Source organism: Pseudorca crassidens, chromosome 17 (assembly GCF_039906515.1).
Source record: "Pseudorca crassidens isolate mPseCra1 chromosome 17, mPseCra1.hap1, whole genome shotgun sequence".
Classification (NCBI taxonomy): Eukaryota; Metazoa; Chordata; class Mammalia; order Artiodactyla; family Delphinidae; genus Pseudorca; species Pseudorca crassidens.
This window is the reverse complement of record NC_090312.1, coordinates 19,786,531-19,810,739: the sequence shown is the minus strand read 5'-3', so window position 1 is coordinate 19,810,739 and position 24,209 is coordinate 19,786,531. Positions and strand designations below refer to the sequence as shown.

Genomic DNA, 24,209 nt, shown 5'->3' with positions numbered 1-24,209 from the left:
TGAACATAGAACCATCATTACAGCAAATTAAAGTGTCCTATATTATGCTTCATTTATCACTGCTCAGGACTTTAAAAGAACCTTTTAGTTTATTTCTTGATCAAAAACACACTTTCAAGTAAGTAATTATAACTGAACTACACATATTAGAAATCCAGAGATGTTAATGAATAAAGAAGATTCATTGCTAAGCCGTATAACTTTTAAGGAAATGAAAATTATAAGAATTATACCTCCTCTGTGTTGTAAAAAGCCAACGTTTGACATAAAGAAAACGTTCTGTGTGGTTTGAACATAGTTATTAATGGACCACTTTGCTTATCTCCTGGACTAAAGGAGAGTTAAATTATTTCCTAGTCTGGGAGTCAGAAGTTCTGTCTCCAAGTTCGCTTACCAGCTGAGCAACTGGAGTAGCTGCTAACCTCTTAAAGTACCAGCCTCTGGCTTTTAAAAGAGCGGCTATAACAAGCGCTGTTTGCCTGTGCCACAGGGTCTTTTAGGGGATACTATTATCCCAACAAAATTGAACCTTTAAATAGGGTACATGGAACTGCTTAGGGTTTGGGTTTTTTTTTTAACATCTTAATAAAATGAGGCTCCTATTGTTCACTTTAGATTAATCTCAAAGAAAAACACCCTAAAGATAAAACAGCCACGCTTGCTCTGGCAAGAATAAGATTTGTGTTTCATGTACGCAGATGTTTATCTCATTTTATCATTTGTGTTTCATAATCATGCACCAGTGGTTAAACATCAAAGGAATAGGAAAAAGAGCATGAGACTTATATGACTTCAATGATTTAAGGTAAACTAGGAATGGGTTCACACAGCCTCTAGTTTCCAGTGCTTAAGGACATCACCGCTGAATTGATGTTAAAGCATTCAGAAGTATTTATGGCTCCTTAGTATTTACTGTCTTTGTTTAAACATGCTGCATTTTGGTCAGAAATACTTAAACCAAGACACACTTATCTGTATTTGCTTAGTCATCCTTATGCTGAACATAACAAACTTAATTATAGCCAACAGTGTTGCCATCGGCTATCAGAGAATAAGAGGTAGTTCCCATCCTCAAAGACTTTATGAAACAATTTCTCATCCAAATCAAGTTTTATTATGTTGATGTAGACCTCACCACCCTAGTAAGAAAGTGAGGTGGAAAACATTTCATAGATTAAAAGATTTAGATTTGCAAATTCCAGCATCTTTTAAAATGATCTATGCTGAAGCACTGGGAAAATTTCCATCTCTCGATAAAAGAGGAACATAATAAAATATCTCCTTCCCTTTCCCACCTCCTGAATTTGAAGTTATACTGGATGCTACCTTATAGACAGATTGTCTTCTACTAAGATCCCCGAGTGATACAAGGGTGTCACGTTGCTCTGCTAAACAGATTCATTCAACAGTGTATTTCTCCCAATTAAGAATTTGTTTCACTTCGGGGGGTGATGGATATGTTCATACTCTTGATCATGGTGATGGTCTCACAGGTATATACGTATGTCAAGATTTATCAAATAAAAAATGTCCAATGCTATCAAATATTCCAGGTTGCTTGTACCTGCTAAGGTTAGTGAGCTGACCTACCCTCTCTGAACAGCATAACCGTTTTAAGGGAGCTGAAATTCAGTTGCAATGTTTTATATTGCAGGTTTCATCTCCAGATTCTTTTCTACTCCTATCCCAGTGATGGCAAATGCCAACCATTCCCGATCCTTCATCTTTTGACTGATGCCTGCAGGGCTGGAATACATTCCTTCCTATGAACACCAAGTTTAGGATATGTTTGAATAGCAAATCAATCTGAAATGAAGTTCCTGTAAGAAAACCACGTATGTTTAAGATTCTTTTAAATGTTTTTACTCTTGTAGTTCTTTGACTCTGTATCCACTTGGCACATACAAACACCCTAAGAGACTTTGTACAAATCCTGAAAAAGGTCAGTAGATTAGGCGGCCCAGGGACACAGGTTCTCCTCAGGCAGAAGATAAGCTACTAACCTCAGGGCCAAAAGGGCCATATTTGTGTCCAGAGAAATCAGGTTGTTCGGAATAGAAGGCATAGACTGAAGGCCTACGGGAAAATTGGAAGGTTCAGAATCTCCCCCAAACCACACATGACAAAGAATATCAAATATCCCTACACATTACCAAAAAATCCTCTCAAATCAAGTTAATTCATCGCCCAACCACTGTTAGTCTTAGCATGAAAAAAAGTCTCTTTCTTGTTTTTTTTCTACAAGAAAAAAAAACACCCACCACCCCCTACACCATCCCTGCTGGGGTAACTGCCTGGTTACTACCTTCAGGAATAAAAAGTCATGAGGAAAATCTGAAGGCAAACTCTGGTCTTGGATCCCCAAAATAATAGAACCCAGTGAAAATTCACAGGGGCCATGCAACCTGCAGCCTGAAAGAACAACTCCATTCAAGTGAAAAGTCAGTCTTCTGGACTCGGAGCTTGGGATTAGCAGATGCAAACTATTATATATTGAGTTTATAAACAATAAGGTCCTACTGTATAGCACAGGGAACTATATTCCACATCCTGTGATACACCATAATGGAAAAGAATATGAAAAAGAATGTATATATACGCATAACTGAATCACTTTGCTGTACAGTAGAAACTAACACAACATTTGTAAATCAATAAAATAAAATCTTTTTTAAAAGTCAGTCTTCATGCTTCCCCAATCCTTGGGATGCTGCTGGTTTATTTATCAAAGCCGGGAACTCCCTCGAGCTCTGCTGTGGTGACCAGGATTGATAGCTGGAGTAATTCATGTAATTAAATGGTCCTCAATAACCTACGTCCATTGTAACCTAAGTCCTTCTTAGGGAAGCCACGTTTAAGGCTCAGAACCACAAAACTTGTAATAATACCAAACAGTGGCTGTGCTTCTATTGCATAGTCCGTCTGGTTATTCACCCAATTCCGACCTAAAGTGGAAATGTACTAAAGAAAGAAGAGGGAGAGCCAGGTGGGATGGGGGGAAGCAAATACCTTTCGTTGTCTGGCAGAGTGAGCCACTGCAGGATGGTTAATATCCTCCGCTCATGAGGGATCATCCTGTAGGGTAGCAACCGGCAAAGCGTGAGGTTAGGTTGCATTTCTACCATCTCCAGCCTGATGAACTCTTACTCCTGCACCCAGGCCAAGGGCTCTCTATTTACCACCATCTGTTTTCACTTTGTCGTAGTAAAAGATCCCTTTTCCAATTAGTGTTTAAACGTCCATTTCTATTTGCCATATGTCATGCTGCTCGGCCTCTGCTACAGAAGACAACACTGGAAACTCTGATTCACAGTCAAATGAAGAATCTGCCATGCTTATCAGAGGCTCAGCTACAGGCGGAAAGGGCCCCACACTCAGAATCATTGCTATTTAGTGGGTAAAGCCATTCGTTGTAGCCACCGAAGGGCCAGGACTTATATCCCCAATCTGCCTCTTGCTGGTGTGACCTCTCTTGACCTCTATGCCTCTTGACCTCTCTCAGCTTCAGTTTGCTCATCAGTAAAATAAAGATGATAGCAAAGCACACTGAACAGCTTGCTTGTAAGGGGGAAATGAGACAAGAAAGGCAAAAGGCATGTACAGTGCCTAGCACATAGTGAGTGATAAAAATAATCCCTATTTTCATTAACGATCATGATTAGCTATCATTCGATCTCTAAGTAGTTATATGACTTAAGAAACATTATTTAATCTGAAACTTTAAGTTCCTCGTGTATAAAATCAGTGTTTAGGAAAGGTATGCTTGAAATTCTCTTCTAGCTCTATAAAAATCTATCAAGAATAGGCACATATAATCATGAGACTGACAAAAAGGGTATAATCTTCACCCACAATGACTTTTGTGTTTAAGTCTCATTCCTCTGTTGAAATATAATTACCCTCAATCTGGCACTCATTTCAAGAGCTCTCGGCTCACATGATAGCATTGTATCATGGGCTGAGTTACATTAAGATGCTCACAGGCTGAGTGATGTCTTTATTTGTGGGGAAATTTGCTTATTTTTTCCTAACAAGGAACACAACATACTTTTCTGCTTCCCCATCCAAGACCAAGTATTAGAGCATGTTTATGATGAATTTAAACTGAAGCCTAAGTTTAATTGTAGATAGTAAAAATTACTGTGGCCAAGAGTGAACCCTCATATAAACTATAAAAATTACTGTGGCCAAGAGTGAACCCTAATATAAACTATGGTCTCTGGGTGATAATGATGTGTCAATGCAGGGTCATCATTTGTAACAAAGGTACCACTCTGGTGGGGAGGTTGATACCAGGAGAGGCTGTGCGTGTTTGGGGGCAGGAGGTAGATGGGAACTCTCTGTACCCACTGCTCAGTTTTGCTGTGAACCTAAAACTGCTCTAAAAAATAAACTACTAAAAATTTATTGTGGGATGTTGGGTGAGCCATTTCAGCTTTTACTTTTGGTAGACGTGAGCATGAGAGAGGTAGGAGGAAAGACGAACCTTCAGAGCCACGGTAGATGGCTGGACTTGGCAGGGACTCTACTCAGGCAGCCTCCTCCTATTTCCAATAGGTAAAGGATTTGTCATTCTTCTCTCTGGCGCCTTCTCTGTCTAGAACTATCCTACCAGCCCCCAAAAAGTCATGTTTACCATAAAACAAGTTCTCATTTAAACAAATTCCAACGCTATTGAATAAATGCGATCCTGTCTATTATAACCTATAATTGAATTTGAAGTAGGCATAGCAAAGCCAGGTTAATCGCTGAAGGTATTTAATTCTTCAGCCTTAGAAATCCCCTGTATCTGAACAAAATAATTACATATTTGGAATTCTTTCCTAACTTAAAAAAAAGTGAATGTTGTAGCCTTTTCATTTTACCTTACTTCACTACCTACCTACAAGCTGCTTTATTTTATGTAATTGGTGTTAAGTCACAAAAATGGATTCTGATGGACTCACTTGATGCTAATGGAAAAATACAAATTAATAGAATTTGTTTCAAGCTCAAAATGTTCACCCTTTAATGCCTTCTTTGGATGGGGTACTTGACAAGTAGGGAGCAGGGAAAAAAAGCATCAGCTCTGAGGCCAGAATGCCTGGGTTTGTGTTGGATGAGACTTTGACAAGTGACTTAACCTTTTAGTGCCTCTATAAAATGAGGAGAATAATAGTCCCTATCTTATAAGGTTGTTGTATGGATTAAAAGAGATAATACTTAGAATAGTGCCTGACACATTGAAAAATGTTAGCTTTATGGGAGTTCCCTGGTGGCCTAGTGGTTAGGATTCTGGACTTTCACTGCTGTGGCCAGGGTTCAAACCCTGGTAAGGGAACTGAGATTCCACAAGCCATGTGGCATCCCCACCCCCCAAAAAAGTTAGCTTTTATCATTATGTACTGGATTCACAGGCCCACAGATATAGTACACTCATTCACGAAATATTTGTTAAAAGCGTATTACGTTCAAGGCATTTCTGTGAATACGAAAAAAGATACAAGATACTCCTACCAAAAAAAAAAAAAAAGCTATTACGGGGAAGTCACCATTCTCTGCTTGGAACGAGAAGCAGGTAATTGCCATTTTCTGGGCAGGGGATGAATACGTGTGTGTGGTAAGAGCATGAGTACTTTGGAGGCCTGAGTATCCACCGTAACTGTGGCCTTGGCACTCTGCTCTCAAACGTGAGGAGTCAGACACAGTGGTCTCTAAGTTTCCTAGTCGCTTTAGATTATCTTTACGAAATAACCTCAGGGACCAAAAAAGACATGGCCCTTAGCCATTAATGTTTAAAATTTGAAGCAGACACGGCACAAACAGATCTGACAAAGGAAGAGTGTATTCCGAACAGAAAGGGACATGGGATTCATGCTGTTGCCTTTACCATTATTGATTGATATAGAATTTCTCATGACACCAAGTACATTAGACATGTTTTAGAAAAAGAAAAGGAAGTAGGAAAAATGGAAAATAAACTAGATGAGTTTCAATAAACCAGATGAGTGATTTAGTGCTAAAGGGGAACAAATTACCTTAGGTCATATATAGCCATTGTCTGGTCATTGTTGAAAGAGGTAATGTGAATAAGAAAACAGATACCATTTATTGGCCGTTCTCTATGTACTAAGTACCCTACTAAGCACTTTAAATAAGTTAACTCATTCTACCTTCACGATACCCTATGATGAAGACACTATCATTCCTCTTTGAAGATGAGGACATTCATTTATCGAGACATTAAATCACCTGTCCAAGGTCAGCACTCTATTATGTGACAGAGCTGGGATTGGAATCAATCTAGACACCCATATATAAAGGGAATTACTGCCTTTGAACATGAATTGACATAAAAGAATGTAATGGAGACTCAGCTGAGGATGATTTTGAAATGAAATGCTATCTTTTGAAAAGCTAGACTAATTCTAGGTTGCAACATGGAACCAGGTTAAAAAGATGACCTTTAAAGTCTAAGTCTATGGCTGAATCTGGTTTTAAATTTTCAGAATCTATGATGTGTAGATTTCCTTGACATATTAAATATTAAATTATTAAATACCTGGAAGTATGACAAGTTTTTTTAAGTTCTAAAGAGATTTTTAAAAAAGAAAGAAAGAAAATGAATCCAAGTCACTTCCGGGATATAGAAATAAAAGAATAGTCTGAGAAGCAAAGCAAACTACAGACATCTTTGGAGCAAAAAAGCTACCTTCTTATAAGGTTTGAAATGGGTGGAAAAAATTACCATTCAAAACCGGAACACTAAGGCTTTTCAATGAAGCTCTGTGGCAGTTTCGGGGGGTAAAGGGTGGGGACTAGGTATTAATTATGCCGTTGGCACCTCTCCATTCTACCAGCCAAATATGTTGTGGAGCAGAAGAAATCACTTCTATAAGTATCAATGGCAATCAAAGGTTAAAAAATGTAATGCATAAGATTAAATTGGTAAATCTACATGTCATTTCTAACATATACTTATTTCTCAACAGAGAAAATCTCTTTTTAAAAAGGGGGGTGGGAGACTGTTAAGGGACACTCTGTGTTAGCATCAAATCACCAAACCCAATTTCAATTTAGCCCTTCAAATCTGAAAAAGCTACCTTTATTCCTGAATTTGGAGAATATAGACGGTACCCTTCTGTGTTAATCTGAACCTGTGATTGCTCTCAGCTCACTACTGTTACAGAATAGTCATATTTTTGTTACGGCATAAGAGGCAAATATGGAAACAGCTTTAGGTGGTTAAAAAAAATAAAGATGGAAAGAACATCTCAGTGGGAACAAAATCCCCATGAAAGTTGAAACAGATTCCTTTTCTTCCTAAGGAACCTCAAAAATAATCAACATGTTGACACTTTTATTAGGTAAGTTTCATCTTAAGGCTATTTTATGAACATTAACTACTAATCCCCCCATCACCTCTGCGGGGAAGAGAAGTAGTTCCTTTTTTCTTATTAGGGAAATCCTGGAGCTCAGTGGGAAAATGGGGTGGAAACAGAGACTTCCTCTTGTCTCCTGTCTGGAGTTTCCAGTCTCTAGACCACTACATCAGCTGTCTGAGACCATATTCAATTTTTAAAGTTGTGAACCAAAATAAATATAGAATGTTGTAATATATTTATAGAAAATGATAATTCAAATCACAGCAATAAATAGCCTGAGAAATATACATTCCCTAGTTGCCAAGTTACCAAAAACCTATAAACAGGGACAGAAAATTCTAAAGGGTGACTAGATGTAGGAGAGAAAATCTTCCTTACATTCTATTAAGAAAAGATGGGGGAAAAGAGAGAGAAGAGAAAAAGAGAATGGAGAGGGAAAAAGACAGAGAGGATCTCTTAAAAAAAAAAAAATGGAGGGTTATTTTGAATCAGAAAATATTCATACGTTGGAGTATGTTAACATTTAACTGAAGTGAAATCAAATTGAATGAATGTTTCTTAAATGGAATCATAATTGTAATTTTACATTGACAAAATAGAGGTAACTTACACAGACCAGAAGAAGGTCCCAGCTTTCACCCCTTGCTTGGTGGCTGTAATCCATAGCTAATGAGGAAAATATAAGAGGCTTAGAACATATTCTGGGTTTGGGTCAAAGAAGAAAAAGGTTTTAAAATATATTAGCTCAGATATGTTATACTTTACCATACCCCACCATAAATTTCCCAATATTTGCAACCTTTTTTTTTTCACATCTGGAAGTCAGAATTATTCTTTCCATAAATGTTATTCAATACATTTTCTGCAAAAGCTTTCAAGCTCTGCTATGATTATAGTGGCTCTTTTTTAAAACACTTTTATTTCATCTCAAGAGTCTCTTCTGTACCTGTCTTTTCTGATCATTGTTTTGAACATTTCACTTACATGGCAGAATTCTGCTCATCAAAGGACCCCGAGTGACCATATGTTTCCCTGACTGTTGAAAGCCTACAGAGGAAAACCCTAATTTGGCACACAGATGCCAGGATCTCGGAACCTAGCTTTGTCTTGTTTTGTTTGAAATGAGGTGAATGAAATGGGGAAAAGGGGCTATTTTTTATTCTGGTTTTCCCCTTGTACCTTTTACTTAGCCTTTTAGTAAGTGGAATTTTAGGAGTAAATTCCTGGGATAAGTTAGGTGAACCAAGCATGTCATTAAGGCTTTTAAAATATTCTTTCCAGGGACTTCCCTGGCGGTCCAGTGGTTAAAACTCTGCGTTTCCACTGCAAGGGGCATGGGCTCGATCCCTGGTTGGGGAACTAAGATCCCTCATGCCCCGTGGAGTGGCCAATATATGTATATTCTTTCCAGCTCATGCTGTTGGGAGGTAGAAGATACGGCAGTTAAGAACCTGAGCCCAGCGACCAGCTAGCTGCATTTTAAGCCTTGCCTCTGTCACTTACTAGCCTCGTGATCCTTCAGCTAGTTATTTAAGGTCTCTACATTCCTTTAAAATATAGATAATATTACCTAGCGCATAGGATTATTCTGAGCTTTAATGAGTTAATACATGTAAAGTCCTTAAAAACAGTGTTTTAGCATTTGGTAAACACTAGATCAATTTTCATCTTAATTATTATGCATTAATGGAAATAAATATAATCCAGTTATTTTCAGGACACTAAAAACAACTTAGAATGGCCAGTGTCCCATTGAATAGAAGTCCGCGGAAGAAACCCCTTAGCTTTAGGAGGCAAACAGGAAAAAGAAGTGTAGCTTGGTTTTTTACAAGACCAAAACAAAAATGGTCTACGAGTTGCAACCAACCTCCTTTCTGGTTTCTTTGTCTCCAGAATTTGATAGTGTTTTACTTACTCCAGTTAAAATCTTTGTTTTTGAGGAAAGGGGCAATTCGGAGGTGTGGGGCATTCAAGAGCTTGGCCACGGCCTCAGAAAGGTCTGGAACGCCTGGCCTGGGAGAATTCTGCAAGGATTCCCAGGCCCCTGGGGAGGACTGGAAACCCCCAGCTCCAAAATCACAGCTGCTGTAGCTGGCAAGTGAGGGATGGGGCAGGAGAGCATACAGCACCCTCCCAGATTCCTGGAGGGCTGAGCTGCCAGCGGATGTCATTAGCATGGGAAAGGTGGAGTCCTTGTCCCATTAGGATGGACCAGAGAGATCAGGACCTCAGATTGCTCTAAGCATCTTACCAGGGTTTGGTCCAAAGTATCCTTCTGCTTTACAGATAAACTCTGGCATTTCTGGGTATCCTCAAGCCAAGGAGGACTCAAATGGGTCCTGGAGTTTCATACAGTCTTGTGTCAGCGCCTCCTTTAGCAAGAAGGTGAACTCAAACCGAGTCCTGGACACCCTGCAGGTGCCTCAAAGCCACCTCAGATCCCAGAGAGATCAGTTTCTTATATTAAGTGATCTATTCGCATACTTATTTTAGTTTCAGAGACACATCCTTGGTGCACGCACAGCCAAACAACTTCCTAGAAACTGTGGTGCCTTGACATTTCCAAGGAAGTTGTATTAGGCAATATTTGGCAGATATGAAATGTAAAATCAATCTGGGGTTTTCTAACGGAAAATTTTTTAATAGAATTTTGTCAAATGATGACCCTACATTTTCAAAAGTTATATTGTGGAATACATGCTGATGTTGGCATTATCAGAGCAACAGGAAGCCCTATAAGTAACTTTTAACTTATTAACCCTCAGGGGGAATGATCACCAAAGGAGTCTTTGCAATGGTATAAGGAAAGAGCACTAGGGGAGATGACAGATGTGAGGGTGCTAAAATTATCCCAGTGGCAAAATCAGAATCATTGGTTTTTTGTACTTGTCTGTACTTCCCCAAAATTTTGTAGTGACAATTAACATCTTGGTAATCAGAAAAAAAAAAAAATTAACCGGTTGTGAAAATCAATGTGAACTATGAAGACAAGCTAAAGGTAAAATTTTTTTATTTATGTCTTCCAAAAAAGATGCAAAAAATTCCTCCCTGCTTCTTGGTACAAGTCGTGCTGGCCGCATTTTCTAAAAGAAAATTGGGAGCATGGTCAGAAAAGTGCAAAGAATGAACAAATAAGAGAGAATACTTGGAATTAAAAAAACATTTTAAAATCTCAAAGGAAAGGACCCTAGCAGTAATGAAGCTGGTCGGTCAAAGGTTTGGCAAATGGTATGAAACTGAAGCATGAAGAAAGTTTCTTAAGTTAAATCAGATCATGAGCAGTTATAAAAGTTCCTTTGCAAGTTATATATTATATTTCAGAACTCTAAAGTTAAATCTAGTAATTACAGAGAAAAAAGTGCAGTAAAATATTGGTCCAAAGGAAGATAAATGAAAAGGAGCCTCTTGGTCTATGAAGTGGAGGAGGCGCAGGGGAGGGAGAATCATAAAACAGAAATCATAAAACTAGTTTCTTGTTAATTCAGAGAAATAGGAATTATAATTTCCCATTTCCCATTCTGAATTTGAATGTAATCTGTATTTCCTCAGCGCTGGGCCAAACAACACAGCTAAAAAATAATTAGCTAAGAAGACACTGAGTCTGGCCTTCCCACCTTTAATCCCAGTATTTCGCCCATTGCTTTCCTTTATCTAGAGGCAGAGTTTTCAACATTTGTGTCCTAGATGTTACATTTTGAAAAGGGGACAAATGGAAATAATATTGTACCTTCTTGATATGTTATCAGGAATAAAAAAAAAAAAAGAAAAGAAAACTCCCACTGGGACCAGGAGCATTTAAATGCGAAATCCAACACTTTCTCAAATTCAGGAGAATATGCAGCTGTGGGAGAAGGGGAGATGTTTTAAAAAGGAAAACATGCAAAAAAACATTTTTGAAAACCATGAACTACTATTGTAGTCTTCCTAGCAGTTCTTTGCAGGGAAATTATTCCTTTGCATTCTAAAGCACAGAGGTAGAAGAAATAGAATTCTGGGACACCAGAGGAATGGGCGGGGCCCTAGTATCAGCAGGAGTAAATCAATCGCTGAGATTCAAGAGTAGGAACAAACTAAAGATGTGAGGGTTCGGGGATGCAGCAGAATAGACTGTGAACCAGTGTGGCTCTTTCCAGGTGATTAGGGCCAGAAGAAGGTGAGTGACGAAATCCAGGAAGAAGTACAGGCAAACACGCCTCAGATGGGGCTGTAGAACAGTTCAATCCAAAACATAATAAATGGACACCTAAATGTGTTAGGCTGTGGGTTAGGTCCTGTGAATAAAGAGATAAATAAATCAAGTCTCTACCCTCATGGGGCCCATAGACGAAAGCAGATTATGCGAATAATTTCAAATGATATGGTCACAATTATGATAGAAATAACAAGAAAACCCAAAAGTGGGTCCCTGAGCTTAGCGAGGGCTGAGGGAGCTTAGTGAAATCTACTTAGAAAAGGTTGCTTACAGTGAAATTTGAAAGAGAAATGAGCCTGGCAGCAAAGGGACCAGGAGAGTAGAGTCTATCCTAGGTACATTATGATACAGTAAAATGAGAAAGAAATATAGATTTATCACAGTATATGGAAAAGAAACACAATAAAGAAAAGGTAAAATTTTCCTGGAAAAAATAAAAAAGAAAGTCACCTGTTAGACAAAGTGGTAAGCAAAGACTAACATTTTCCATCAGGCCAATCCCTTTGGCCTGGAAGTTCACTCCTACTCTAATGTCATTCTTCTTCTCTTTGCTATCTCTTTCTTGAACCTGCCATCTTTCCTGTGTTCTTACACTACAGTAATTCACAAGGATGGTCTCAGGACCAACTCATTGCATCACCAATGCTGGCCGAAAACCACCATAGGTCCAGCAACTTGAGAAGTAATAGGAATGCTACAAACTAGTAAATAAAACAAAAAAGAAGCAGACTCACAGATATAAAGAACAAACTAGTGGTTACCAGTGAGGAGAGGGAAGGGGAAGGGGGCAATATAAAGGTAGGGGAAAGAAGGGGGGTTATTATGGGATTATCTGATATCGTGTGTGAAACTTTTGAAAATTGTAAAGCACTATAGAGTTTAAAGAATCTTTCATTCAATTAAATTTTTTTTTTAATTTTTAAAAAGAATCCTCCTTCCTCCAGAAACTATGACTCCAGAGGACTTGCACCATGGTAGGGTGCTGGACTCATCTCTCAAATCGTCACACGTAGTGGGCCCTGTGGAGTCTCACTCACTCTCCACCTCTCTGAGTCCAGCTTTGAACGGAACAGGCAATTTCCTCACTGAGTTATCTTAGTATTAGAAATTGCAGGATTAGAATGGAGAGATTTTTCAAAGAAACAAACACACTTATGGCACTCTGTTAAGAGTATGGAACATACTTTTGTAATGAGAGAAAAGTAAATAGTTTCAAAACAACATGAAAAGGAATCCCATTATAATATGTAGGAGAAATGTAGGATCGTACAGTGAATGACAACTTTTAATAGTGCATTCTGAAGATCAACAAATTAAAAGCAGACTCAACTTTGCTAAAGTGGCTATATCAGGGTTTTAAAAATAAAATTAAATTATAGAAATTATTTTTGGAAGTTGAATGGCGCAATTCAAATTGAATGGACACTACAAATGCCTCATGTCATATATAAGATTTCAAACTAGAATAAGAATGGTTCTTATTCACCATTTAATATGACTCATATATTATTTAGCCAAATGTCTTTCATGGTTTAATCACTCAGTAAAAAATAAGTTGTTTGACTTAATTACATGTTTAAGATTTTTATAAATATTTTCTCTACTCCAATTATTTTTTCACTGTGAAATATACAAGCCTCTTACGCTTAAGGAGTATTTATTAAGGCTCATCTTTTCTTATAGCACTTATAATTTCTTATACTCATACTGTAGTTTCTTATAGTTCCTGTCCATATATTTTTCCTATGTGCCAAGTTTCTATAAAACATGTTTTTAAATGATATCTACTGTGCTCCTTGGATTTCTTATGGTGGCATCTTGTTCAAGAAGATAGACAGAAACACAAATCAGTTTCAGTGCAAATCTCCGTCAGCACTAGGGAATTACTAAACTTAGTGAAATGTGTCGTCTTAGAGAGTTAGTGAGGAAACAGGCAAGCAGGGTTAAAACAGACTTCACTTCATTGAGCAGGTTCACAGCTTTCCGTCTGCTCTGTTTCTGCAGGAGTTAATGAATATGTGGACTCATCTTCTGAGTCATGCCAACCCAGAGGAAGCCTAATATCCACACTCAGTGGAAGTTGATCCAATTTGATAAAATTACTATTTATATCCTTTGTGGTTCTTCAAGCAAGTTTGCTTCCATGACAAAATTAATATAAAACACCAACTAGCAACAGCTCTTGACAGAACTCAAATTTCAATTATTTTATTTATACCTAAAATCTTCCTCCATCATAAACTTTGTTTGGGAAATCCACACTGTAAACAAATTTCACTTTGCTTACAACGTAAGACATCACAGACTTCTGGGAGTCTAGCCTGAATAAAGACAGCAGAATCAGAACCTCTGATAGAAAGAAACACTTCTACAGATATACAAGTCTTCCAACTTTTTTTTAAATGAAAAGCCCATATTTAACCATGCATACTGATTATGCAATATGAATTTTTTTGTCATAGATGACCTTTTCTCAAAGAGCAATACCATTTTTTTCATACTTTATATTCTCTATTTAGCCCATAGACTGAAGCAAACATTTCCAGGTAGGAGATCATTTGGGGATGATAGGTACGTGGATATGTGCAGACTGCCCACTCTTCATGCCATGGCAGATTGCACAAAAGCCTCCCAGCCCCCCTTCCCACCAGTGTTCCAGGGAGCCGTGGCCCCCAGTCAGAGTAAACATGAGATGGAACCATTTGCCATCCTTCTTCTACGTGTTTCTGATTGACTGTGTGTACTGGGATGTGTTCCTACGGGGATTCGGATCCTTCTACCCAGGGTCACATGCACTTAGTTCAATTCTGCACATTAAACAGCTGGATTTATGTTGCTGCTTTGCTCACCTCTGACCAAAGCAAGCTGCCTGACCGTACACATACACACAGTCACAGGAAAAATATTGTGCAGAAAGCCACCTATATCCCTTTTTACTTTCTGCCCAGCCATTTGATCTGAAGTAAATAGGATGATTTCTTTCAAAGTATCAATCTGCTGGTCCAGAACCAAGGTAGATTCCACTTATACGTAACTTCCAAGATTTTTTAAAAAATGGATTAAACAGAAGAATTCATAAATTTACTGTGGGTTTCATTGAGATTTTTTTTCCCAGCAAGTTTCCCTGTTCCTGATCATATGGCGCTTGGGCTAAAATTTTGTGGCAGTCATGTCATTCACTTCTTTTTCATTGTGTCCACAAATCTAGTAAATCAATAAGATCTGAGTATTCCTTCTTCAAAATATTTCTGAAAGTTACCCCTATGTCACCATTTCTACCACTGTCACCCTAATGGAGATCCTTATCATCGCACACTTTTATAATCATAACCTCACATACACACATGTATAAACATAGACACATAAACATATGTATATACAGTATATATACATTGCATACACACATATGTTAACACATACGTATATATATACATAATACACATGCACATACATATTATATGCACATATAGATACACATATATTATGTACACACATACACACATATATATATACAATATCAAAAGACAGAAACATTGCCAAGTATGAGGAAATTAAATGCATCTTTTCAACAGGTAACAAATTTAGGGGTGGGTGAAATGTTTCAAGGCACAGACACACAAAAAAATGCAAAACTCACCGGTTGACCTCCCCACCACCTATGATTAAATTTCTCTCGCCCTCGAAGATGGAAAGTGGCATCAAATACAGGATCATACATTGAATTGCCAACAATTCCATGTGATTCTGGATATAGGCCCTTTGTGGAAAAGCAAATTTATTGTCAAAATAATCCACACATAATAGTTCTATCATAAATTTTCTTGTCATAGAAGGTTTTATAACAATATTTAATTTCCAATTTTATATAAGACATATATAACCTCTATACGTGTCTGTCTTAGCAAACAGGAATATTATCTATGGACTAATTATAAGCCATCTGTGAAACTTGACATGATTATAAGAAATTTAATATTGGGATGTTTTTTAACTGTTGCATTTAATAAGATGACGATAATTTTTATTACAATAAATTACCCCTTAGAATGAAATTTACTTATGTGCCTCCAAAGTTTCTAAATACACTATTCCTTTTTCCTAGGTTTTATTTCTACTCCAAACAAAAAATAACTAAATAAATTATATTTTTTAAAGAAGAAAGTAAGGTAGAATTGGGAGTATCTGAAAATTTAAACATAGCAGCTCTGAAGTCAACATTTTTTATTTGAAAATTCGGAAAATAAAGAATAGCTCCTGTGGTATTTGAGAGGTTGAATGTATATATGCAGACAGAACTGCAGCTGAAAAAAAAAAAAAGGTTTTAAAATTGCAATGAAGTTCAGTCATCCACAGAGTTGTAAAAGGCATTTACTATAAACAACTGATACAGGTAAGATGAAAAAGAGAAAGATTTTCTTTGAACACTAAGGAACATGTTTTTTAAATCTCTCTAAGTCATTTCAGCATGAAATCAGCGCTTTGATTCTACACCACTTGAAAAAATACTTACAGTGGCCAAAGTGTATAAGTTAGGGAAAGTTTTTGTCGGGTACACGGGCCTCATGTAGGGAGAGTGAGTGCCACAAGACCCTAGAAACAGAATTCAGGTATTAGAGCAAGAGAACAACCAGGAATCACCTCATGTGTGCAAATCCATTCTATAAATGAGCAAAGACATGTGCTACCTTCACTTTTGAACTTCAAATGGTAAAGTCATGTGTCCATACATCTCAAAACCGACAGCTAAGTGGCTACTGGGCAGATCATGGATTACAGATAAGAACACAGTATGAAAATGACTTACTTAGTTTTTCAATGTTAGGCATGACCTTGCTGCCTTTCTTCATGTACGATGCACGGAAACCATCCACAGAGAAGATGATTAATGGAGGGCGGACAAACCTTAAACAGTAACACATTAAGCTTTAGAAAAATTATTGTCACAGCTTTGCTTTATGCCTAGTCATTCTCAATAATTGGAACCGAGGGTTTCCAAGATGAAACTTCAAGTGAGGATTCTGTACAAGCCTGGGCTTCTAGCCACATAACATTTGTGGCAACTTAAGTGCAGAGTTAAATGACCAGGGAACGGACTGGACTCCAGATTTCCCCTAATGTACTTTCTCCATTGCTGCCTCTTGCACTGCAAACAAGGTTTTTCACAATGTAAAAAGCCGCTATATTTGCCTGGAATATTGATTCTCCCGTTTGCTACCTGAAAAACTCCTATTCATTCTTTAAAATTCAGCTTAAGATTTCCTCTTTCATAGTATTAGGTGTCATGCTTCTGAATCCCTTTAAGATATTAATTAATACCTCTTTTATCATTCATATATACATTATACTATATTATATTGCTATATTAACATGTTTACCTTCTTCACTCGTTTCAAAGCACAGTTTGTGTCTTATTCATCTTTTATTTTGTGGACCCATAGTAGGGCTTCAACAAATATTTATCACATACAAGAAAAAAGGAAGGAAGGAAGGAAGGGAGGGAGGGAGGGAGGGAGGGAGAAAGGGAGGGAGATGAAATTAATAGCAGTAGTACCCCTGTCACTAGAACTAAATACTTATACAAAAATTATTTTAAGTTTAATTACAAAATAATTTCAAAAATAATTAAAATTGTTGAAGATCTAAAAATCAATCAATAAAGAACTAGACTATCCACCTAACTAGGGCAGGACTGATGAAATAGGCCTTTTGTTATATTCTAAAGATACAGTTGTTCGATCAGACTTGAGAATGCTAAACTATGTGCAAAACTGTTTCTAATAGTTTGAAGATAATTCAGCAAGCACGGGCTTGAATCTACTTGAAGCTACATTTCTTATGAGGCATTTTAAAAAATATTTATTTATTTATTTGGCTGTGCTGGGTCTTAGTTGCGGCACGCAGGATCTTCATTGCGGCATGCGGGATCTTTTTAGTTGCGGCATGCAGAATCTTTAGTTGCAGCATGTGGGATCTAGTTCCCTGACCAGGGATCGAACCCAGGCCCCCTGCATCGGGAGCATAGAATCTTAACCACTGGACCACCAGGGAAGTCCCAAATGAGGCATATTTTAAATGACTCATTTAAAATAGAGTCACATATAAAGAACTTAGAACAATACTATATGAGTTCATTATTATCATAACTATTATAATTTTACGCTTCTACCACATAGACTGCTTTCCCCTCCAAAATAACTGAACACATTTTAAACATTCAGAAACTATTGCCATCCCATTCTAAAAGTCCAAAGAAGTTCAAGTAGCTCATGAAAGTTAAAAAGGAGACAAAAATAAAAATATTTAAATTCTTGGATTTTGTGTCCCAGGCTCGGCTGCCTAAAACGAAAAGAACTCGATCAAATACATTCATGAAAACACATTTGTAGAACATTTTATTTTCTGCCAGGCATTTTAAGGGTCCATGAATTTGCAACAGTTTCCTGGAAGGCGTAATAAGTGTCTTATGCTGGTCCCACTTGAGCTGTGGGGTGTCACTCAAGTTTGGCTGTATCCCAGCAAAGCAGGGCTGTAGTGGTTTGTCAAGTTTCTGTAGCATCTGGTAGGAGTTACCATCGCAGATAATATTTTTGAGACATTCTGTAGTCCTCCCTTCAGCCACCCCACCACCACTACTGTCACCAAAAAAACAAAAAGCAAAAGCAGCACTTCAGGAAAAAACACAGGAAAACAAACCAAATCACTGCTAGAAATGTTTCTTTTCTTCTTCAGCATTATTTATATATACTTCGTAAAATCTTCAGCTAAGGTGAGATACAGAGGATATTCAGTCTCTGATATGTGCAGGTGATAGGAGAAAAAAAAGTTTTTTAATTCCCTACTTCAAGATGTACATTCCAGCATTCGACTGGTAAATTACTCAGAAGTACTCATAAGTTTGCCTATATAAGAGGATTTCAGTTTTACATTGTTTTTAACTATTTACCCATCCATAGCCTGTGATATTTTATCAATAAATATTTAAAACTGTATAATATTCATAAAATGCACTCACCCTGCAGGACATTCTGGGGCCTTTATTTCCTCACAGTCATCATCTACCCAATGTGACTCTCCTGTAAGGAAAAATGGGTAGACTTTTTGATGAATCTAATTATAAATATCCAGAGCCTTGAAGTGTATAATTGCAGGACCTGTGTCCTGTTTGATACTCATTGTTTATGGGACGCCATCTAAAAAGAACTTCTGAAATAAAGCCTAGTGTCTGTTTTGGCTTACTGAACTACACCCATACATGATGGGAAAGTCTAGATTTAATAACCCCAAGTGGTGTTTATTTGAGCCTTCCGAGTCTAAATGGTTTGTAGATAAAAACACCAGTGGCGTCAGCGAACAAAATTCCATGTTTGTTTCCCTCCAGAAATAAACTGTTTGGTCATTAGACAGAACATTTTTTCCTAGGCCACCAAACATCTCATAGCCGTAGAAAACATGGCACAACTTCCCTTTAGTTGGGGAAAAAGATTTAGGCTACTCAGAGATGATAGATGGAATATTGCAATAGAGAGGTTATTCGCCAATGGATCCATGAATAGCCCTTGCACTTAGGAATAAAACCAATGCTATCTGTCACTTTTATCTTCCACTAAGATCTGGAAGCATAAAGCCATGTCTTTCTTGAGTTACTCCCACCAAGAATAGAGAACAGAAAAGAGCTTAGATACAAAATGAAGCTTACTTTGGAGAAAATGAAAATTATCAAAAAGCATTTGCTTTAAGTTCTCCTAAAACAAAAAAAGCATATGTCTTGAACATAAGTAACATTTGTGACCAAGACTTTGGAGAAATTGCTCCCATGTAAAGAGCACTGGAGATCTCCCTGGTCAATAAGAATCTAACCACTGACAATTGTGTAAGTACCATGCTCCTTAAAATAGGGAAGCTTTACCACACGTGTAATAACCCAGGCGTACATATGGGCCCTACAAAAGTACTGCAACTAGAATTTTAAACCAGCAAAAGCCAGCATTTCATGATTCAACGACCAGTGATACTTAGGACTTTATTTTCTCTTCTAATAGCCTTTGTGGCTTATTGGTACATTTACTAGGGAAATAAAAGGGAAAAGGAAATAAATTCTCAACGAGTTTTATGCTTTATCAACAGTTCCAATAATCATCTGGGGTAGGAAAAATTTTCAAACTCAGCATTCAAGCAGTATGTCTTGCCATAAATAAACACTATGCATATTTCAGAACTGATTTGCTTTTCCCCCAAAATATTTGAACAGAAACTCTATTTAAATGTTCCATGTCACAGCTAGGAAGAGGACTTAATTTAGACACTAAAAAATGACTTGCAAACTTTACACAAAGATCCTTGGATCCTTCCATTAACTTTAGAAGTGGGTGCGATGGTGGCTTAAAAATCCTTAAAGACAGAAACTGCATATTTTTATATGTTTGGCAGTCCATTGAGTAGTATTTATTATTGGAATAAAACCATCATATTTGACACTCAGCCACACAAAGTCAGCACACATGCATGTATGGCTTTGGGGTATAGCAGGAGCTATTGGTGTCCCATCCCCTTTAGCAGCTAGTACCCCCATCCCCATGCTGCTGCTGGTGCTTTGCCTTACAGCTTACAGCCAGTGAGTACAAAAGCCATGCCCCTTGCCTCAAAGGTAAGGACTCTGGGATTTACCTTCCAGAGCCCGCAGTAGGGCAGACCAAGGTGAGACCTCCCCTGAGGCCACATCCTTGCTTACTTTCCCCTCTCCCACATCCCCTGCTCCCTTATACGGTTTTCTTGCAGGGCACTCTTCCAATAAATTCCATACACACAATTCCTGTCTCAGGCTCTGCTTCTAGGAAACCTGACCTAGGACCAAGGCAGAAACTCTTTTAGAAATCTCCTCATTATTCCGGCTGTATCTAATTACGGAACTTGGGGTTATTTCCTTGTTATTTCAGATCAGTGAAATGCAGAGAAGCAAAACTAAGAAAGAAGCATGAGAAATTAGGAAGGACAACTCCTTCCTGCCTCCCAAGCCCATATCCAAGGTGATACAGCCACAATATCCAAGGTCTCTTCAAACATCTCCAGTTTTTATTCTTTTAAAGATCAAGCCAACCCGAGGAAACATGTACCTTTGCAAACCACTTGGTAATTAGTACAGCAGTCTCCCCTGGCCAAGCAGTCCTCTGAGCAGTGACAAGCATTGTCTTCATTTCTTACTTCTCCGCATCTGTCCTTTGTACACTCCCAGCCGCCAGCTGAAATCGGCACAACAGAACACTCACTGCTTCACACAAACCAAATAAAAGAGGCCACAATTGCTTACAACGTTTGCCAAGAAAAAGAGCTAAAATCCCACATCATTTAATCTGCTTGTGAAATTAGAGTTGGCCTGAGGCCTAGATGATATTTGGAGGACTTACAAATAGGATGGAGTTTTAATTTTTCAAATCAGAGTACAAAGCCAAATGCCACTGGGCTCCTTTGGAAAAATGAAACCCTTAACCATTTGCCAACTGTCCTAAATGACCCAATACAATGTATAGTGTGTAAGGTTTGTGATAGAGATACCTACCATTGTAGGCATAGTTGCTATAGCTGGACTCTTATTTTCCCAAGTAGCTTTATTTAAACTTTAATCAGCTTGATTTAAATACAAATGATAGTGCAACAAGGACCTACTGTACAGCACAGGGAACTCTGCTCAAATTATGTGACAACCTAAATGGGAAAAGAATTTGAAAAAGAATAGATACATGCATATGTATAGTTGAATCACTTTGCTGTATACCTGAAACAAACACAATATTGTAAATCAACTACACTGTAATATAAAATAAAAAGTTTAAAAAAAAATAATAGTGCAACTAAATGGCCTCTACCTGCTATAAGATGCACTTGGGGGTTAAAGTCCTAAACAGATATGAAGAGTATAAAGGTATACTAAAAACGTTCACAGCTCTAAGCATTGACCAAACTGTGACCCTACCCACAATCAGAGGTCAGAGCCCTTTTTTCAAGGAGGTCAATCGCTAGGTTACAGATTTCTATCTGAGCGTACTTGATTGGGAGCTCACACTCAACTCTACCAAGAAAATATCTTCGGAAAAGTAATATTTCTATTTTAAAGAGTGTGCTGTACTTTTTGTGTGACTTTTCATCTGCTAGACTGTAAGCCCCATGGAAGGAAAAATCACATCTCTCCTTTCACCGCTATATCCCCAGTACCTGAGTCTATCTACCTGGCACACGCCAGGTAGTCCATGAACACTTATTCAATCTAATTGAGAATTACCATGAAAATAAAATATGACTCTTTAAATTTGGGGTTGCTGTATTGAGAAACTTCAGAGTTAATTCATTTATTCAATAAATACATCTACTATATTTTCCGTGTTCTAGGTGCTGGGGAGGTAGTGAAGAACAAGGTCTTGTCTTCATGGAGCTTCCATTCCAATTGGGAAATACAGACCATAAGCAAGTAAACTAGTCAATGAGATCATTTCAGCGTGTGCTAAGTGCTGTGAAGGAAATAACAGGATGGCATGGATAGTGAGTGACAGGGGTGGGCCCGGTCTACTTGACATAGAATGGTCAAGAAACGCTTCTTTGAGCTAAAGGACACTTCAGGTCTTCACCTCTTAATACGTGTCATAAGTGGAAAGCAATGATTTTAGAAAGCAGTGCTGACTGACATCTATACACTAATATGTATAAAATAGATAACTAATAAGAACATGCTGGGGCTTCCCTGGTGGCACAGTGGTTGAGAGTCCGCCTGCCGATGCAGGGGACACGGGTTCGTGCCCCGGTCCGGGAAGATCCCACATGCTGCGGAGCGGCTGGGCCCGTGAGCCATGGCCGCTGAGCCTGCGCGTCCGGAGCCCGTGCTCCACAACGGGAGAGGCCACAGCAGTGAGAGTCCCGTGTACCGTAAAAAAAAAAAAAAAGAACCTGCTGTATAAAAAATAAATTAAATTAAATTTAAAAAAAGAAAAGAAAGCAGTGCAGCTCTTTAATAATATTCTACCTAGAGATACTACAGCTATGTGAATAAATGGATAAGGGGATAACAGCTGCCACACTAGAAAACAATGCAACTACTGTCTAGTTTCCATTCTTTTAGAATTACCTTTGCATCCTGATTCCATTCTCTGATTTTTTTTTAATATCCCCTATTTCCACTGCCTTCTCTTCCCAACCAGAATAAATGCTTGGAATTCTCTTGCCCAGGGTATGCTATTCCCAATGGTTAGCAATTTTCCAAGGTTACTTTGACTGATAGAGGACATGCGAGTCCTTTTCCTCAATTCAGAGATAACTCTATCAACCAGTATTCCTCTCCTAGCTTATTCCTCTCTAGTTCCATAAGAAAATCCCTTTGCTCACAAAACAGCATCACTATTAACAAGCTAGGTTTATTGAGAAATTACTAACTTTGTATAAAAATGAAATTTTTAAAAATTCAGTGAACTACAAATAAGGTATGATTCAGTCAGCTGTATAATTTTCAAAGCAAATATGGGAATAAACACAAAAAACATTGAACTTTATTGGATAACAAGAAAGTTACCTATCAGAAAAATATTATTTAAAATGAGAACATGCTGAAAAGGGAGTGCTGCAAAGCTCTTGTGCCCTTTGAGAGAAACATCAACTTTGAGAAGTGTAATTCTGTAATATATATTTAAATTTTAAAAATGCATATATGCTTTGATCCCCAAATCCCATTCCTCAGAATTTATCTCAAGGAAAATAGGCAAAAATATGAATATGTATGAAAAATATTCATTGATACATTGTTCATAATAGCAAAAATTACCGAAACATAAATGCTGATCAGTTACTCAATGAAGTAGCTGCATCTGTCCAATAGAATACAATGTAGGCATTCAAAAGGGGGATGTGTACAAAGGTACACAAATACAGATACACCTCACACAGGCATAAATACACACATGTATAAATGTGTACACACATTCTAAACACACACCCCGTCTCAGAGTTTACATTGAAACATTGATTGTGCTTATCTCTAGAGAGTGCTGTGTCAGCATAGTAGAATCTCAGAGATTTCTGTTTGCTCCTTCAACCTTTTGCTATTATTTTATTCTTCCACATTTGGCCTTGTTCATTTCCACAGGGAAATGAACTACTTTAAAGTGCTATTATAACCCATGCTTATTAAACTTGGGAAGAAAGGCATGAGCTACATTCAGAGAGAGCTAACCTAAAGGCAGGAGATCCATTAAACTTTGCAAGGAGCTCCAAGATCAGGAATCTGGAGGGCTGAGATGACGTGTCAGGGACAAGATACTCAAGGTAGAGAGGAAACACACAACATTAGCTAGTTCCTCAGTGCCAAGCAAATACAGACCGCTGGTTTGAAATAACACTTTAGAGCCAAAAGCTCTCCTGGAACATCTGTTCCATCCATATATTCAGGTTACAAGCTTCTCAGCATTTAAGTTTACAAACCCACAACTAAGGAAGCTGGGAGAAGTTCCAAAGGAAAGTAACCCAAAAAATGGCCAAATGTTTGGAAAATGTATTATGCAAAAAAACAGTCTAATAAAATTCTTCTTATCTGGGGCAGAAAACAAACAAATCAGAACTAGTAAGGGGGTTGACATAGGTTTTCATGTAAATCAGCGGCTATTTCTTTAGTAAAGGAG

General features: G+C 37.9%; 1 protein-coding gene across 10 annotated transcripts in view; it reads right to left on the bottom strand.

The window, feature by feature from the left end:
• ENPP2 (ectonucleotide pyrophosphatase/phosphodiesterase 2) overlaps nt 1-24,209 on the bottom strand; it is a 107,973-nt gene that overhangs the window by 40,213 nt on the left and 43,551 nt on the right. For all 10 annotated transcript variants that reach the window (XM_067711413.1, XM_067711412.1, XM_067711407.1 and 7 more), the window contains 8 exons: nt 20,667-20,792; nt 18,569-18,629; nt 16,361-16,458; nt 16,067-16,146; nt 15,194-15,313; nt 7,975-8,030; nt 3,010-3,075; nt 2,004-2,076 (listed from right to left, as the gene is read on the bottom strand). In XM_067711413.1, the coding sequence (XP_067567514.1) occupies nt 2,004-2,076; nt 3,010-3,075; nt 7,975-8,030; nt 15,194-15,313; nt 16,067-16,146; nt 16,361-16,458; nt 18,569-18,629; nt 20,667-20,792 (680 nt within the window). The remainder of the gene's footprint in view (nt 1-2,003; nt 2,077-3,009; nt 3,076-7,974; nt 8,031-15,193; nt 15,314-16,066; nt 16,147-16,360; nt 16,459-18,568; nt 18,630-20,666; nt 20,793-24,209) is intronic.